Source organism: Ciona intestinalis, unplaced genomic scaffold (assembly GCF_000224145.3).
Source record: "Ciona intestinalis unplaced genomic scaffold, KH HT000111.2, whole genome shotgun sequence".
Taxonomy (NCBI): Eukaryota; Metazoa; Chordata; class Ascidiacea; order Phlebobranchia; family Cionidae; genus Ciona; species Ciona intestinalis.
Window position 1 is genome coordinate 197,596 of NW_004190433.2, and position 19,419 is coordinate 217,014.

Sequence of the window (19,419 nt, forward strand, 5' to 3'; positions counted from 1 at the left end):
AAGATCTTTTAAATCTAATCAAACCTAAACTCCCCAACAGAATCAAAATAGTGGTGTTTTAGATGCGAATGACGTTATTTGTGGGTAATCCCCTTAGACGAAGCTTTTGTCTTAATTTCTTCGGCGGCTTTCTATTTCCTTTCATGCACGTGTCTGGCAAACGGCTAACACAACTGGAGTGTGAGGTACAAGAGTGAGTGCGGAAGAATCGCCAATCTATCGTCGAAATGTTTAAGTGCTGACCTGCAGCAGACAAAATGTAATGTTTTCAGTTATAAAGCGTTAAATTTTCGATAAATCCTTTGATCTTAGCAACATAAACAAATTGAACAATAAACATTGTGACTGATAATAGAAGTTTAAATTTCAACTGAAAGGCAGTAACTGCATGTGCATAACAAACAAAACCTTTAAGGTTAGTTCAAATTTAACGTCTGTATAATTACGTTAGTAATGTTGTGAAAGTGTTCAGCAGGTTTCAGTGGTCGTAAAATAATGGATAGTTCATTATTTGGATGTAGAAATATAAGGTAACAGAAAAACTGAGTTTCATAAGTGAGTGTTTAATTTTGGCATAGACTTCTGTTTGAACAGGTTGTTTGGATTATGAGATTATCAGCTTAAAGTTAAACCGCTGGTGCCATATTTGTAAAATCCTTTGCCATTTTAAATTACTCGCATGGAGTCGTTTTTTTGTAATTTTGTACATGTTTTGTGACTCAGTGTTGCATGAAATTTTTCTTTCATGCTAACAATGGCTACCCTTTCCTAGACAAACAGATCGCGGGTTCCAGCGGCGGTTCGCTAACGCACAATTTTTGCGTGAAATAATAACAATAACTTTATTGTAAAACCACCATTGAAATGAACGAACCTAAAATCCAGATACTTTCTTAAAAGGGTTTGGCAGAGCTACGTGAAAGTGTGGGTAACCGCAAAATAAATAAAATTTAAACCAACATCGAACTGCGGTTGGCGCAGTCTTTTCGCGACGTTGAACAGCAAATAGAAAGAATGTAGCGTTTAGGAATACTGTGAGAGCGAATCGTTGATTTACTCAGACGTGGCATCTTAATTGCAAGACGTGGGAAGAACAATTTACTTCAGTGGCTTCATCCAAAACCGAGATTCGATTGCACGACAAGGCAAAGTAAACCATTTGGGCGTAGCAAGAAAGTCAAGAGACTTACAATAGGCGTTTGTTATCCGACGATCGTACGTCGAAATGGCAGCGCTGCACTCTACTGCTTTTCTATGTTTCTTTATACATAACTAGATTTGGCTGAGAGTTTGATAATAGTTGGAAGCGTAGTAAGTCTTCTTGCGTCTAATTTTCGTAATTACAATGAAAGGCTGTAGTTAATTATACGTTACATGATCGTCTGTAATGACAGTTGACTTGAATTTCTGCCCGCGGATATCGTTTGATCGCTTGCCAGACATCATGAAGTATTGCTTGTACTGTCGTTCTTTTTGTTCAGATGACAGATAAACCTCGTGATTTGTTTGTTAAAGTCGAGCTTATGTTGGTTTGATACACAGAGTCGAATATCATAGTTACAGACTTGTTTTCTCGAAACCGCAGCCCTGTTGGAAAGGTTATCGCATCTCATTATCTATGTTGACGAGCAAAAAAACTCTCGCGGGTTTACTTCGGTTTTTCTGGATTACTGTTTCACCACGAAAAAGCTGTTTTTGTCGAACAGGCAGCCATATAAGGTGGCCATCTTCTTACACTTTCCGTCACAGCTCACTTGCTTCGTAGCCATGTCAAGGCACTCGTGCTTCGACCAATGTTTTGGCAAGTTATTCAGAGAGAGTAGACAGGATATATGCACTTTTCTAGTAGGAAAGCAACCGATATAGTTAGGTACAAGGACAGTAGTATCATTGTAGATACAAAACGGTATTAATTTTGTATATATGTAAAATTTAGGTGACCTGTTGTCTTAGTGTCACCTGTAGTTTCTGAAAATATGGAGTTCAGAAAATTAAAGGGATTATGGAAAAACGGAGGAACAAAACCTGAAACTCCGATATTTCATGAAAACTGTACATTAACAAGCCATGCTGAGAAAACGAACAGCAACACCAACAATAGCAACAGCAACCGAAACATGCAGGATAAAGGTAAGGCCTATAAATACGTGTTTATGTGAATAACACACTTTAATGTGGAAATATAGTAGGGTGGGAGATGATGGGACAACTTTGGCACATAACATCCGAATATCCTGATCGTGTTTTAAACAGTTAACAACGGTCTATGGGAGCATATAGTTTTACAGTTATTTGAATGTCGTTTGTTTACTACCACTTGGGACGAGAAAATATAATTAAAATGTGTCCCAACTTCCCCCATCCTACTATAATTAAATAAAATCGTAATATTTTAAAGTGCTGATATCCTGTCTTGGTCGTGTACTATGCTGTTAATTTCGCTTTCATTCTATGACACGTGACCCGAACGAGCGATTAAATTCGATCTGATTGAAGCAATCATTGGTAATGAGTTTTTCGGTGCGTGAAACTGGTTCAAACTACCATGGAATAAGCTGATTACGCGTCCGACCATTTAGATTGCCTTCTGTTCAAGCTATTTTTTCCAAAGTACACACAGCGTGAGAAGCGGAATGAGATTAGGATTTAATCAACGTTCAATATGGTTCCCATGCGACAAATGTCGGTCAAACCGTAGCATTCGCTTGCTTGTTACTCCCTTTTTATCTACGAGCAGACTCGCTGTTTGCCTCAAATCAATCCGCACGTTTAACACAATCTCGCATTCAAAAATTTACAACTTAAATCTATGAGCAGCATTGACAAAATCTTATTCGAACTAAGAATTATCCAAAACAGTTGTTCAAAATGGCCATAAATAAACTAAAGTTAAACACAACCTCACATTCAAAAATTTACAACTTAAATCTATTAACCTAAAACAGTATTGACCAAATCTTATTCAAACCAATAATTATCCCAAAACAGCTTTTTAAAATGGCTATAAATAAACTAGACCACTAATTATCTAGCTGTTACAGCAAACAGCCATACGCCCATGGCCGCCCACAATACAACTGTTAAATCATGAATACAGTTTACGTCCAATAACAGTAGTTCAGTCATTTTAAACTAGATTTCATAACCGGTTAATCTTGTTTATGAAATATTTGTTTGGCGTGCCGCTCGTGCAACGGGTCGTAACGAAATCGTTGAAACTGTAACTAGAAAGCCGCAACAATTTCAGATGCATAACTTAAACTTGAGTTTTAGTATTGTGGGGTTAGATAGGACATGTTTTCTACCTCTTATATCGCCCTATTTGATAGCAAACAAGGAATATTTTTAAAATTGAATAACCGCTTCCTTGTTGATCAAAAAATGCGTTGTTAGTAGTTTAAAACACGATCAGGAAGTATTAGATTTGGGTGCTAACGTTATCCCATCTTACCCCACACTACTACACATAAATTTAGACAGTAACGTGCCTTTACAGATTTAAAGGGAAAATGACGTAACTGAGTTATGTAAAGTATAGAGTACAGAAACGTTGTATCCGTATATCGAACGTACTTCCACTTAAGCACCGACTTTGTCCTGCTTATGTTTCCGTATTGGAGGAAACACTCGCCAGTTAACAATTTTACAACGCTTAATAATTTACTTTGAATTTTATATTTGTTTGTTTCTGTAGCATTACTGTGTGTTTGTGTGAGGACAAGTTATAGGGTGCAGTGTACTTGCGGGCGTGGACTATCTGTTTTGTTTTTTTAAATGCAAACACAGTAATTAGAAATTTAAGCAAATCGTTCATTCGGAATTTTGAACTTCGCTTTTCAGCATCAACCAACCGACTCGAGTCTTTAGAAGAAATACGACCTGAGGTCACGGCTGAGGGCTATGGTTTACGAACACCTTACGGAACTCATCTGAATTTAGACTTTGTCAAATACTGCGAAGAACTCAGTGAGTAACTGTATATTGTGTATAACTTGTAGTAATACCATAATGCGTGTATGTATTTAGTAGTAACTGTGCGGCTTCATACCATACCGATAGTATGGGAAAGGGGTCATAGTACAGTGGGGTATAAGATAGGGCATGCTTTCATTCCTATTTGTTGTCCCATCAAGTAGTAAACAAAGAATATTTACAGAATTATATAACCGCATTCGCAGGAAATTGTTTAAAACTCGATAAGGAAATGTGGGATTTGGTGCTAACGGTATCCCATTTTACCCTACACTCTTATTATACCGATACTACGGACAAGCGTATATGTATGTATATACAATATATGGTGGGAAAGACAGGACACCTTTAGCACATAACAAATATTCTGATCGTGTTTTACACAATTAACAATTGTGTATGGGAGTCGTGGAGTAACGGTTTTATAATTCTTTAAATGTGCTTTTGTTTACCCCTAAATTGGACAAGACATAGAATGAAAAAGATGTCCCATCTTCTTCCACCCTACTATATAATATATGGTTTACCGAATCAAATCACGTACATAAGATAAACATTTCCATTTTCAGTGTCAGGACAGTCGTTCAAGCGTACGTCATCATTTCGTCGTCCTCGGTCACGCACCGCTTCACAAGCATCCGGACAGCAACAAGTACACTATAACACAAGGTATATTGTTTTACACTACCGTCAACACAAAAGTATCAAGTGCATATATATATGGCCTTTGATGGCAACATAACTAACGTATTCGTTTACGTTATACTTTGTACATGTTTTTTTTAAGTTTTCACCTTGGTCAAGGTTTTGCTTTTTTTCGGTATGCTATGTATTGTATACATTTTCGTTATGTTTTTATACCTGCGTTTTCGTTATGATTTTTGCTTCAGTTCTTTGTGTATACGACTATATACGTTTTCGTTATGCTTTTTACACCTCTAATTGTTACAGGTTAGCTGGTGGCCCTTCTAATGAAAGCCTCGATTCTTTGGCTAGCGAGGGAACTTGTGAAGGGAACAGGCAGGGTGTACGTGCTGACAAAACATTGATGGAAACGAGAAGACGGCTTGAGGCGTTTCGGTGAGTCGATCTACTTTGTGCTGTCTGTTATTCCAGCCCAGCGTTGATCATCGCATAAAACACGATGCAGATAAAGAAAATATTATACCGGTCATAAAATAGAAAAGAACCACATTCGGCCGGTACCTCAGTTGGTCGCCTTTGTTTTCACTGTGGTGTGGTCTGTTTGATCTGTCGCTTATGCAAACACAGGTATCGGAAAGCCACTTTGGCCATCGGTCGTTAACAAAGCCACTCGAACTGGTATATCGGATTTATATATAGAATGCTTAGCGTGTATGCTGGACAAATTGATAACTAATTACATTAAAACATAAGTTATCAATTTTTTAGACCACACACAATATAAACGCTATGTGACAGTAATTTCGAGTCCACACACAAAACGTATATGTGCCGTGTAATGGTATGTGAGCTCCAGCGTTCTAAAGTATAAGTTGACGGTTTTGTTTCGAAGCGAGTGTCTAATAAGTGGTCATCGTATGTTTAATCTGGAACAAACGGATATCATATATCAGTTCATTCTACTTTATGGTTTGCGTGAGCTGTCATTTAGCGTAAATCAGTACGCACGTACATAGTACACGTCATATTACAATTGTTCACTACAAAGTAGTATTCTTGGTAATTAAGAACTTTTTTCGCTCGTTAGAGTGACAAAGGTAGCTTTTTCGACGCAGTTTAAAAAGTGCAAGTCGCTTAATTGTTGTAGAACATTGCATGTAATTAGGGTCGATTGTTGATGTAATAATTTGTAATTACCGTTGATGGTTACTTGGATTTAATTACACGTCGAAGAGTGAGCTGTCATCGACCCTTCTTCATTGCCACAGGTGACGACGTTATCTTACTCGGACTTTGCTTCTTAGCAACGCGCATTTTGCATTAACTTTGCGTTAGAGCCATGTCTGTGTAAAAAAAGACATTAGTTTCAGTGGTCTAGCTTAAGATATGCTGCACCGTCTACTATGCTTGTACGACTGGTGTGTAATATAGAAACGAATCTCCGCTTAGAACCGGACGGTATTCGAAGTATAAACAAAGAAATATCTCCGCCGAGCGAGAATACGTCAGCGCAGTAATTGTATTCAATTGTTATTCAAAATGGACCGCGCGTACCTATTGCATTGTTAGATACCATACAGATCATTACGCATTTAGTACTAAAGGTGGTTAAAATATGTCCTATTAAAACAATGAGGCATATAGCGTTAGACATTGCAGAGAATACGAAAGAAACGAGTACTAACGGTTTGTTCGGATATTAACATTAGATTACATGTACCTCCCAACAATTTCCGTTAACTAGAGAGGATAGCGTAGCGCAGTAGCACTTACACAATTGCCTACTGTATACAATTTCTTAGAAGACTATATATGTGACATTATCGTCAAAAGCGTCATTCTTGTGATTGTACTGATACGTTATATCTGGTTATAAAACCAAGGTCCATTGTCAGGTTTATTCAAATCGGTTGAGATTAAGTCGGAATAAAACAAGGCTTTTAAAATAGTTCAGCTGTTGTGAAAGTCTATTGTGTGTAGCGAATCCAAGAGATATTTACTAGCAAGCATATAACGCAAATCATTTGCTTATAGATTTAATACACTTTGTGTAATTTTTGCCGTTCCTTGCGAAACGCATGCATTACATGCTTAAAAATGCCTTGCTGGTAAGAAATGTTTGCGATGCTAAATTATAATCGTTTTAAATCATTTCCGTTTATTTACACGGTCGAGCGTGGAATGTTTGATTTGTAACGGTGTGTATCTTGTCCAGGTCGTTTCGATCAAAGCGGACAAAGGCATTTGGCGAAGAACCGGGCTTACCGCCACACAACTATGCAGTGAGGAACGGAGTGTCCAGTCAAACATTGCATAACATGGTAAGCGATTTTGTGTTGGACAACTCCCCACAAATTTTAGTTTCAAATTATAACTCTCTAAATATCTTTCAGCGTCGAGGTAGCGGAAGCCCTGCAAATTCAAGTGGAAGTCTTACACCGAACACAATCGCAAGCGGTAATGGTCAGATAACGTCTCATCATTTACAAGTAGTTAGGGAACAAATGGCCACAGCTCTTTCTCGTTTACGTGATCTAGAAGAACAGGTATGTTTATGTATTTAACTGTAAATTGCTGTCAGATTTACTGTTTTATAATTCATTTGGAAATTTGTTCAAAACAAATTGATAGCCTTTTAAATTAAGGTCGAATTACAGTTTTTTTTAATAATTCAAAAATGTAGTAAAATATTTGTGCTGCTGCGAGACTGCTTTCTGTTTTGTATTTGATAGCACTGTAATAGCTGTCAAAATGATGTTTTATTACTATTTTAGAATCGTGTTTATAAATTTACTAATTTTTATGTGTGTTCCTGTTAGCTAGAAACAGATAAATCCATATAAAGACGTGCAGACGTTTATACGGTGCATGTTTTTATCAAGATAGATTGCAACTCCTAATGATGATTGATAAGTTTAATCAATGAATTGGAACATTGTCTAAATTAAACTGAATTTGATCCTGGTTATTAATAATATTATAGTAGGTTGGGGAGAGATGGGACACCTGTTCATTCTATTTTCTCGTCCCATTTAGTAGTAAACAAAGAAAAATCAAAGAAATATAAAACCGTATCTGCACGACCCCTATAGACCGTTGTTAATTGTTTAAAACACGACCAAGATATTTGAATGTTGTGTACTAAAGGTGACCCATCTGCCCACCCTACTATACTAACTTTTATTTGTCTCTTTGATTACGTTAGCGATAATAAAAAATGGTTAAAACGAAATGGCAGAACGAACGACAGTCGTTTAAAAACGACATTTGTTAAAACATGTTACGAATAAAATCATATTTACATTATATTCAGGTTAAAACGATTCCGGTTCTGCAAGTTAAGATCTCAGTTTTACAACAAGAGAAGAAACATCTTCTTGACGAATTAAAAGAAGCTGAAAATAAGGTTGAACGATTAAAATCACCGCTTGATGATTTAGGTGAGCAATTTTAACCAAATCCAAACCAACTCCGGCAAAGGCGATCGTAATATGACGTCTAAATGTCGGGACAAAATTAGATTTATATTTTATTAGGGCGGGGTAAGATGGGACATTCATCTCCATTCTCGTCCTATTTGGTAGTAAAAGAATATTTACAGAATTATATAACCCCTACACCGCGACTCAAGGAGCGTTGTTAATTGTTCAAAATATGACCTTGAAATATGGGACTTAGGTGCTAACCGTATCCTATTTTACAACACAGTACTATATACACCTGTCCGGTGTGTTTTTATAAATATTTGTTTTTCGTGTTTTAAGATTGTAGTGTTGATTCACGAATCTCAAGGATAAATCTTTTCCGCCCTAGATCACAATAAACTGTCTCCACGGAAGTCCTTGCTCTCAACATCCAGCGGATTTTCTTCTTCATCTTCCCAGTCCTCCATCAGTTCTCCAAGAAGTCCTCCCCCTACATCTCCAGGACTTCCCAGATCTTTAGTTGTTGAAACAAAACTCGACTTACGAGGTCCACCGCTGCCACCGAAACGTAAATATAGATCGATCGCTGTCGGAGACTCAATGCCTTACCAGGACATCGTGTGTTACTCAAAGTCAAACTTAATCACTCACGAAGTAGAGTCTGATTGTCAGATTTTAAGACAAACGTCGCCACCGGAAACCGTTGATTTCTCGGGGCTGGTCGAGCCTTGTTTAATCGACGCCGAATTCGGTGTTTTTCCCCCACCACCAAAGGAATATAAGGATTGCGGTTCAGAGACGAATTCTATTGAGACTATTAACTCTTACTCACAAACAAAGAACGAATTAAATACATCTGCTACTCAAACTATATCTCCGCTCACTCGAACCATTGGCACTGGAGAACACGCCTTCAATGCTGTAAGTAAAGTGAACTTTAGAGTCTGTTAAGTTTTATCCTTATGTTAAACTAACTGTTTGCAGATGGTGGATAAGTCATGCGGAGGGAGTGCCGTTGAAAAAAGAGACATCGGCGTAGAAGCGTCAGTTTTGCAAAACACCAAGTTAACATCAACCGTCGGTCTAATTCTAACGAACGATTTTGCTTCTGGGAACCATGTCGAGTCGTCAACAGTCGGTACATCTACTCCTCGTGTTACTAGATCAGACATCGCTACTTCATGTGAAGGACTCTTGAAAACCGTGGACATAGGTGTATCTGCTGGTGCTAAATTGACTGACCAATGTATTGGCACGCAACCAACCTCGACCAGCGACGTGGCCGTAAGTTGCGAGTTGCCGACACATCCTACAGTTGAAGTAAGAACTCTTGCAACAAATACCGATGCTGGCAACGGTAGATGGTGTGTATATAATGATATGAAAGACGTGGCCTGTGGAAACGAACGCGTTTGCATACCTAATGCTTCGGTTGCGGTGGGAACTGAACTCCAAACATGCGACCAGTGTACTGATACACATGTCGCTACTCGTACAACATCTACCATCGCTGATATTCGAAAACCAAGCACTGACGCAGTTCAGCAAACCGCAGACGTAGCTACGTACAACTCGTCGACGGATTGTGACGACATAATCCCGATTGTGACGTCATCTACAACGAACACGCAGTGCGTCACTACGCAAAACGTTTCTACGCAATATCTCACTGACAAAGTTGACGAAGCTACATCGACTGACGATCTAGTTAAACAGAAACATTCAACACAAATCGACGATTATGTTGATAAGGTAAAACACGTATTATATTTTGCCGCTACGGCGCACTGTGTGGTTAGAGCATTATACCCACATACCGGATTCATTGCTACAACTGTTGTAGGCAAGGCACTCATTGGGCATTATTTAAACCCAGTGGTTACTAACGGGTTGTCCAAATTGTTAGTCTGACTGACATAAAAATACAAAGCTACATTCATGGTCAGTTGTATGTGAGCACAGGAGGATAACGACTGCTATTTCCCTGGCACGCGGGGGCAAATTACTGCTTTTCTGTCATTCTGGATACTGATGATAAAGGCTATGATATCATACTTATTTAAAGGTTGTAATTTTATTCAACAGGTCCAGTCTCTCCTGGAAGAACAACAAAGTTTGCTCGCTGAGAACTACGAAGGATTTAATGATGTTATTAACAAAGAGGAAAAAACGGAAGAAAAGAAAGTTTCACGTTTCATAAATCCTGCATTTGCACAAAAAGACAATTTGGTTGTTGAAGAAAAGTTAAAAGAACAAACATCTGCAGCAATTTCAGCTTCATTCCATTACATGCAATCCACCCCTGAGACAGATGAATCGAGTGAGGAAGAAGATGATGAAGAAGACGGTTACATCCCATTACATGAACCATCTATAGGTATATAACATTTAACATGAATGAGTAAATACAACTTTTTTATCCTGGCACGACAAGACAACCCTGTAAAGTGTAAACTATTTCTTACCTCTTCTTATTCTTCCTTTGCCTATTACAAGTTGCTAAAGTATATAAAATTTGAAGTGATTGTTTTTTGGATATTTTTATATGGTTCTTAATTTGAATACCCTGTTAGGGTCTTCCACAATGGTGACAGCACCGAGCCTTGAATCTAGTATCCTTAGGTCATACACTTTACTAGTATTTATCCTATGTATTTTTAGTTGACCCTGCAGACTTGAAGTCAATTTTAAAGACGCCTGACACCCCTGTTGGTGAGAAGAAGTTTTTAAGATTTGCTGAAGGAGTGAAAAGTGATGAGTAAGTACTCATGATAATGATGAATGATATTCATTTTTTCATCTAACTTTTAACTTGATCCTTATTCTAAGCTCCTCCAGTGAGGAGGACTATTCTTCATCTGACGAGGAAGAGGAGCAATCTACAAGTGCAGATGAAACCAAGGAAGAACTTAAAGAGTTGATGAGGGAGATTGAGAAGGAAAATGATGTTAAAGTAAAAGAGGAAGACATGAAAAACATGGTTTGTGATGTTGGTAAAGAAGTTGTGGATCAACATAAAGAAAATTCTAAAAAGGAAGAAATTAGTTTGGTAAGTGACTGTGGAAACTGTCGAACAAGTTTTTAAAAATATAAAAACATAGGCTACTACTGTATTAACATAAATTTTATTTATCTGTTAGAAAATGATCATGTTATTTAAACAACCAAAAAAAAGGGTATCATTGGCAAAACATGTTATAGATAAAAAGGTGTGATAAAAAGCACCAGTAAAAAGAATGTGTGTTAAACCCAATTTAAACTTTCTTGTTTCTATATCTGCAAACATAAACTAGGTACAATTATATGAAAGTATTTATTTTCTCAGGTTGCTGCGATGGCTAAAACTGTTAAAACTTCCGTAATTGAAGAAAGGATTGTTGGAGACGGGGCAGAAGATGAAGTGTTTCAAGACGAAAATAAAAAGTAAGTTTATGACTTTAAATTGTTGCAACTGTATTTATATGTTTTTTTTTTATGAAGGTATCAGTTTACAAGTGAACTATTAGATGCTTGTGACATTCTTGAGATGCATATGCGTGTTCCAAAATCAGTGAACCACTCTCAATTGGTAAGTGGTATAATATTTAGGTTATAATGTATTTGTGAATGAATGTTTTGCGTTAAAATACCTTGTGGGTGCTTTTGAGTTACCATATAGGTAATCTTATGTGTGATTTTTTTGAATGTTTTGTCTTTTAGTTTATCAGTGTTTTTAGTCTATTATTAGTGGTTCATTGAGTTAAAGTAATGCTGTTAAGTGTCCTGCCAAAGACAAAAAAGACAAAAATTCCCACAATAGTAACAGCATCAAGTCTCAAATCAATACCTTCTAAACTAGAGGCAGGGTTACCAATCACCAATGGCACCAAACATTTATTTTACTTTTGTAACTGTAGTTTGATTTTGTACCAATTTAGGAAAATGCCACCAGCACCGTACAACAAGAATGGTTTCGAGTGGCAGCCCAACCTAATTCCAATGTAAAAACCTTGGATGATTTTGTTACTGATCTTGCGGATACCTCACTACCTGTTCTGCGCAAGGTCGTCAACATGACAGATAACAGTGTAAGTAAAGCAAATAAGCTGTTAAGTTGCTATTAATAGTAAAGTGTTGTTTACTCGATGGTTATGTATTAAGCTTACTTAATTAAACAATGTCAATAAAGTAAGGCATGTAATCGTGTTTTAAAAGATCAATTAATTACAGGGCAACACCGTTCTACATTATGCGATATCCCATAATAATATGAGAATAGTTGAAACACTGCTCAGGATAGAGGAATTGGACGTAAATAAACTGAACCATGCCGGTTACACGGCTGCAATGCTGGGTTCTTTATGTCATGTAGAAAGCGAGGCAGACATGAAAATTTTTAAACAACTTTTTGAGGTATTTAATTTACCTTTGCATTTCTAAAAAAGATTTGCTAACTTTGCATTGCCTAAATTACATGTAACTGTATACTCAGGAATAGACTTCTACTACTTAAATTTATTGTACCCAAGGGTTAAATTGTTACTGCTACTCATACGACGTTCCTGGAGGCTTAAAATAGTTTTGGATCCGGAAAAGTGTTTTGTGGTTTGTGGCTGAAGTCCAGCTGTTACAAATACACTGGTTTAACTACCTTGTATAATATATGCTAAAGGGTTAACTTAATTTTTAGAAATCAAACATAAACACTCACGCAAAAGAAGCTGGACAGACTGCTCTCATGTTGGCAGTGAGTCATGGGCGATACAAGACCACAAAACTTCTAATTGATTGTGGGGCAGAAGTTAATGCACGAGATAATGATGGTTCTACTCCATTAATGTGCGCAGTTGAGCATGGGCAAATTGAGATAGTCAAACTGTTACTCAATCATCCTATGTGTGATGCTGCAGCAAAAGATTCTGTAAGTTTTATTTAAATATTATGTATTGACATTGGCTTACCTTTGTTTGATTTACAAAGATGAATATGTATGTTTTTTACAATTTGTTTGCTGAATGTCAGAGCGGTGAATCCAACCTTTAAAATACATGACATGACAAGCTAAAGATAGGACTTGAATTGAATAATATTTATTTATTTTTCTTTGGTGAAACAAAACTACGTCCAAATCCAATATTTGGTTTTGATGTAACAATTGTGCCTTGGTGTCAGACAATGTAAACATTAATCTTATGATTTGTCTGTCCACTCACTGTACCAATGCTTTTTGGTATTTTGCTGAAAGAAAAACCTTTGTTTAACTTGAGCCCTTCATACAGGATGGCAGCACAGCAATGAACATAGCAATGGATGCTGGTCATCGGGAAATTGCAATTCTCCTGTATGCTCAACTCAACTTTAAACCCAACTCGGTAAGAATATACTCCAACATTATCTTTGCATGAATGAATTGTCAAAAAACATTTCCTCACTGTGGTATTTTTCATACTTTAACATGTACGCATGATATTAACATCATCACACTAACAACTTTTGCTTCATCCTCACACAGCGCTCAAGACCAAGGGTTGACGGGGCAAAACAGAAGTCAAGGTAATCAACCTAAACATAACTCATGGCCTGCAGCATGCGCACCTTAATTAAATTTCAATACGACCTAAAACTCTGAGAAATCTGCAGTATGTTACAAAACTAAACATGTTTCTTCTGTTCTGATGTACCTTTATAATAAAGGCTGCATATTATTAACAAAAAAACTAAAAGCAAAACCATATTAAATTACAATTTAAAAAGCTTCTATTAAACCGCTGTTAATTTCTTAAATAAGGCCTAATGTACATTTTTACTATACACGGTACTTTTTATGTATTCCCTTTGCTATAACAACCGCTTTATTTTTCAGTCCAGTTCATCGAAAAACGAAATCATAAAACTATGATGACGAATATTGTTGGTTGTGGATACAATCGCCGCTTCCAATCTCTTATCTGCTTTTTATGCTTTTATTCTTTCCTTTATTTTTAACCGTATTGTTCTTTTACATATTTTACTCTTGCTCCAACATAATATTGACAAAGTTGTTTTTTTAATCAATGTAATAAAAATGAACATGCGAACACCACCAGCCTAATCCAGTTAAACGAACTTCTAGTTCCTAAAATACCAAGAACTAGGTGTCAGGCACACCACACACATTTATTTCTACATTGAAATAAGAAAACTTGAAAGAACCAATTTGGCAAAAAACAACACATGAAATCAGGCTTGACTAGTTGAAGTTTCATCAGGTGGTTTGACGATTTGGTAAGTGATCAAATACTCCGGATATGCCTGAAAATAATATAAAATTATAACACTGTATTTTAGAACAGAATTGGGGTAATGGAACAAGTCTGGCCTAAATCCAAGGTCCTCAGGGACCTCAAACCATATATATGTATTTTCACAAGGTGGTACAACTTCGCGAATTAACACTATCTTTTGCACAACATGTATGGTGTTTTCATACACATCGTGTCAAATTTTTACCAAAAATTCATTTGTGTGTCAAATGCTTTTATGTGTGGATGCTTGATTCCTGTTTAGTGTCTTACCGACTTACCCAAGCACAGATATGTGGACCTAGACTTTGGACTCATGAACTTTCAGTTACAAGAATGTGATTCATTATGCAAACAAACTAGGTGTTAACAACAGACAATACTTCAAACCAACTACCATACCAAGACATGTACTCTACCACTGAGCAATCAGCACAAGTGTTACCAACAATTGATTGAACCTACTTGTTCTCCTCTATATATAACATACTCTGCATGGGACAATCCACCAACACTTGGTCGGCCAATCACAGAATGGTGACCAGGGGGTGCATGCGCCATTTTCATTGCGCTGAATTGTAAGAATGACTTTCCTGTGAAATAAAAAAAAAATTATCAATTTTTACCCTGAAATGTATGTAATAAAGTTGAATTTAACAACGTACTTTCCCATATAGCTAATAGAAATAGATGAAAATGTAAAAAAAACAGAATATAGTTATAGATATAAGATTTTATATATCCCAAAAACTTATATTATATATCCCAAAAACTTATATATATATGTTTAACAAACTATTTTTAATAATTTTACCAAACTTTTAAATTACTTATAAAAAGTATAGATTTTAGCTAATAATATATAATTTTATAAATTCAAAAACACCTTGCAAAAAATATAAATAACGTTTTTAACTTAAAATTTACCAAACTTTTATTTACCTAAAGTGACACGACAGAAGATCATCTGCCTGTGACAAATATAACACGACCTATCCTTATGCATGGGGCAGCCAGTACCACCATTGATACCATACACATACTGGTTGCTTTTGGAAGAATTTTCCGCAAAATAAATCCCAGCACCAAACATACCACCTATGTAAGCATGGCGCTCGTCAAAACCTGTGGAAAAAATTAGTAAATTAATTGTGAGTGACTTTTAAATAGGTAATTTTTTTTCTTTCTTTTATATGTAATGCATATAATCCTGGTTAGTAAACTTTTAATATATTACCCTTAGCATTAGAATACCCTAAAATACCCTAAATAATATTATTATTATTAAGGAAAGATATGTAAACTTTTAAGTGAACTTTCAATTAAACTCTCATTGTATATCTTCAAGCAATACTATAAATTTAAAAACTCGAGACCCTGAGTGATAATAGCTTTAAACTAATGGTCACTTGTGGGATGGGCAAAATATCAGTGTACATGAAAAAATTATGTGGTAACTTTTAAACAGGTAGCAGTACTATAAAATAGGACACACATGTAACAACCACTGTGGAATTGCCACCACGCGAGGAAAAAAACAAATGCCATCTATTTATCCAAGTACAACAACAATCAACATATTTATCCTATATAGCTACCTTTCTGAACAATAGCATTAATAAATGATGATCCATGAAAAAGCATCCGATCATTGCTATGATTATGATTTTCCTCACCAACTTCAATCCTCCTATGGTTCCAACGTTCACGAAGTCGCTTGTTTTGTACTTTCTGAACCTGTTTATGACATCATAATTAAAACAGAACATAACCAGAACACAAAATATAAAGGTTTGTATTTTGGTAAATAATTTAATTAAAAATAAAAACCAAATTTTCATAGTAAGAGCAGTATTTGAATTGAATGGTAGGGTGGGGTAAGATGGTTCATGTTTTAATTCCCTTTTTTATCTTTTCATTTGGTAATAAATCAATAACATTCAGTATACACACTATTATATAACTGTATCTTCATAACTCTTGAAGTAGTTTGTTTTATTTGTTAAAAAGGAAATATGGGATACTATGTGCTAAAAGTATCTTTCTCTAAACTATTATATACGTAAAAAAATATCAAAAATTAAATATATTTATTAATAAATAATATAGGCGTATGAAATACTAACCTTAATAATATTGTATGACTTGTATACACCACCTGCCACCCCACCATCTTTATGCTCACGTATAGTGGTTTGCATCTCTTCAGATACTGACTGGAATTCTTTATCTTCAGGTTTAAGGTCAATTATAATAGAACCTTGTTGCGTTGGTCTGTTAGATAAGAAAAAAATCATATTTTTTACAATTTTTTTTACATGAAACTTAAACTATTTTATTTAAAATATGAGGCTTACTGTAACATAACATATGTTACATAGGGAACTGCTAGAATTGTCTAGTAAGTCATGCATTATTCCGAGTTAAACATAACAAAAACTTGGACAAAATAAAAATTGACCCTGGTTGAGAAACTATATGTAACTAATTCTGATTGGGTCATATTTACCACTAAAAAGCTTACAGCTTTAATTTTGGAAGGTAAGTAAAATTCTCATTGTTGAAGAGTACAACATAAAAAACTCACCTTGAAAATGCAATTGAGTTTATATCTGACATTGGATCCACTGCCCCATCAGCAGCAGCAAGTGCCAGACGTTCCGCAGCTTTAATTATCTTATGTCGGTGTCCGAATGCTGTTATTCCAATATCCTTAAGTTCAGTATGTCCCATATCAGCTAATACATCAGGTGTGATCTTTTCTTTATCAAACATCTCATGATATTGACATAACGATAATCGGTCAAGTAACTGCAGTACGGCAACTTCTCCTGTGTAAACAAAATTTAAAAAAAAAGTTTTTTAAGGTCCAAATAAACTAGTACAAAACTTAAAAATTAGTTTTGTATTTCATATAAATGTATACCCGTTAATGTTTATTGTTGTGTAACAGTTGAAAACCTAAAAAAAAACAATATATATATATATATTTCTATTTCATATAAATTTATACTACATAATAACTTTTATTGTTGTACAGCATATTTAATTTACTTTTGGAATAGTTACAATTCGTGTGTTATTTAGGAACTTTTTAATATCAAATCATTACTGGCGTTTTTTTTAATTAAAAAATGATTTTTGGCCAAATTGATATAAATTTTATTACCCACATTTCGATCGGTTTTAAGCTTATAAACTACTATATTAGGCCTGGTAGCAAGTTAAACAGCACCAGACACCAGAATATGCAATTACAGCACCAGAATATGTAATTACTGCTGAGCATAAATAAAACATAGTTCACCTGTTGAGGCATTGGGATCTAAAGCAATGGAATGAGATGCAGCAGTTGCTTCACCATCTTCATCATCAACAGCATTGCTATTACTGGATGACTGAGTGGCTTGTTTAGATGTTGATGAAACTGTTGCAGTTTGTGGAGCTGCGTCGATGAGGAGGCAGCGAACATCTTCCTGAGTTGCAAGGTCAAGCGGAGTTTGCCCTTCCTGTGGGTGATTGTTGCCGTTAGTTTGTTTTATATCATAATGTATGTACTTGTGCTGCTAAGATGGGTATACAAGGCCTTCATGCATGCCATGTGTATTATTGTATTCGTATAATTAATGTGGTTTTTTGGGGCATTTCTTTATAGTATAGGCCCTTATGTTGGTGTACAGGGTGTGCAATGTGCATGCCATGGGGGTATTATTATATCTAATGTGATTTCTAGGTTTTCAGGATGATGGGTCAACTCTGATCCAAATCACATGCTCTCTGGCATGCCTTGCTGTAGGTCTCCGTCCATATGGAATACAACAGTTATTGTGGTATGGCATAAAATTATAGCACCGTCTATATGTTTTATAAAATATTCCATTCTACCAGGGTAAGATCCTACACTGCACGAAACACATATTTGGAATCAAAGCTAAATTCAGTTAATTTAATTACATAAATTATTAAACCTGTAAACAAAATTTAAGGTCAAAATTTACATTAAATTACAAATGAATGAAACTTTTTTGAAAAAAAATGCACCTGATTTTTCATTGTAGGGTCTGCACCATGAGCTAATAACAAAGTACAAAGTTGTGTTCGTCCTTTCTGTGCAGCTTCATGTAAAGGAGTGAATGCCCATCTATCTGTTGCATTCACCGATGCATTGCTCTTAATAAGCAATGCTGCTATTTCTACATGACCATATGACGAAGCATTATGTAGTGGTATCAGTCCACCTTTGTCCTGTGCATTCACATCAGCACCGTGCTCTATCAAATATTCTGCAACCTGTGTTATATTACAAGTTAATAGCAATTAACAATTATTAACAAGTACTACTAAAAACACTGGTAAAAACAAGTCCAATGGTGTATGAAAGAGATATATTTTTATTTGGCCAATTACTTGCATTATTAGTCATTTTTTTTAATAAAACAGATAATCATAATAGCCGGATTCATGTAACGTATCATAGCTAAATATGATATTTGTTTTTTATTTTATCTTTGTACAACTTACAACATGTATTATTTTCAAACAGAAAGTATAACGAAAAACAGAGCCATGAAAATACTGTGAAAGCTATTATTTAGTGGTTTAAAATTTTATTTAGCTCCATTTGGTAGTAAAGCTTCAATTAACAAATGACAGTAACAAGTGAAAGTAAAATCAACCAGATGAATAGTTAAATGGCCATTTCACTAAAAATTGTATGGTTTGGTGCTCTAATCTACATTTTTTTAGTGTAAAAGTCAGCTTACTGTATTAATGAGAGCAGCTATTGTACAAAAATTGAAGTTATCAGAGGGAAATAAAAAATATATGAACTTTAGAACATACTATATTAAAGCTTACCTCAGCATTATTGTAACCTGCAGCAAGATGTAGTGGAGTTGAATTTCTACCCTGTTGATCTCGACAGTTAATGTTACTGGGGGTGCAAAGTTTTTGAACACGAGCAAGACATCCTTTCTTTGCTGCATCCAGGAGGGCAACATCTCCTCTTAGTAAATCCTAGGAGAGCAGAATAGGTAAATGGTTTTATTCTTTTTTTTTATTCTTTATGGGTGAGGTGTTGTCAAGGACCTGGGATTTAGGCCANGATTTGGCCCATT

The 19,419-nt window shown here is 35.6% G+C and overlaps 2 protein-coding genes across 5 annotated transcripts in view; one reads left to right on the forward strand and one right to left on the reverse strand.

Moving 5' to 3' along the window:
• Positions 1-1,911: 1,911 nt before the first annotated feature.
• LOC100176140 (KN motif and ankyrin repeat domain-containing protein 1-like) lies at positions 1,912-14,103 on the forward strand. Of its 4 annotated transcripts, XM_002127563.5 has the most exons (20): positions 1,912-2,130; positions 3,841-3,966; positions 4,542-4,641; positions 4,924-5,052; positions 6,833-6,938; positions 7,011-7,163; positions 7,931-8,057; positions 8,431-8,963; positions 9,027-9,794; positions 10,128-10,419; positions 10,704-10,800; positions 10,872-11,091; positions 11,368-11,465; positions 11,523-11,610; positions 11,960-12,109; positions 12,252-12,434; positions 12,712-12,942; positions 13,301-13,393; positions 13,534-13,574; positions 13,885-14,103. In XM_002127563.5, exons 1-20 carry the CDS (start codon positions 1,977-1,979, stop codon positions 13,910-13,912), a joined length of 3,717 nt encoding a protein of 1,238 aa, XP_002127599.1. In that variant the 5' UTR covers positions 1,912-1,976; the 3' UTR covers positions 13,913-14,103. The 4 variants fall into 4 exon arrangements, with proteins under 4 accessions (XP_002127599.1, XP_009861561.1, XP_026694563.1 ...); XM_009863259.3 differs by lacking the exon at positions 13,534-13,574 and having other exon boundaries at positions 13,885-14,100; XM_026838762.1 differs by lacking the exons at positions 1,912-2,130; positions 3,841-3,966; positions 4,542-4,641; positions 4,924-5,052 and adding an exon at positions 5,735-5,885.
• Positions 14,063-19,419, reverse strand: part of LOC100179282 (tankyrase-1) — a 13,339-nt gene continuing 7,982 nt past the window's right edge. The window contains exons 13-21 of the mRNA XM_002121626.5: positions 19,160-19,318; positions 18,344-18,592; positions 17,610-17,811; positions 16,890-17,133; positions 16,429-16,576; positions 15,901-16,039; positions 15,245-15,427; positions 14,768-14,895; positions 14,063-14,312 (exon numbers count right to left, since the gene is read on the reverse strand). Coding sequence (XP_002121662.3) covers positions 14,241-14,312; positions 14,768-14,895; positions 15,245-15,427; positions 15,901-16,039; positions 16,429-16,576; positions 16,890-17,133; positions 17,610-17,811; positions 18,344-18,592; positions 19,160-19,318 — 1,524 coding nt within the window. The 3' untranslated portion in view covers positions 14,063-14,240. The remainder of the gene's footprint in view (positions 14,313-14,767; positions 14,896-15,244; positions 15,428-15,900; positions 16,040-16,428; positions 16,577-16,889; positions 17,134-17,609; positions 17,812-18,343; positions 18,593-19,159; positions 19,319-19,419) is intronic.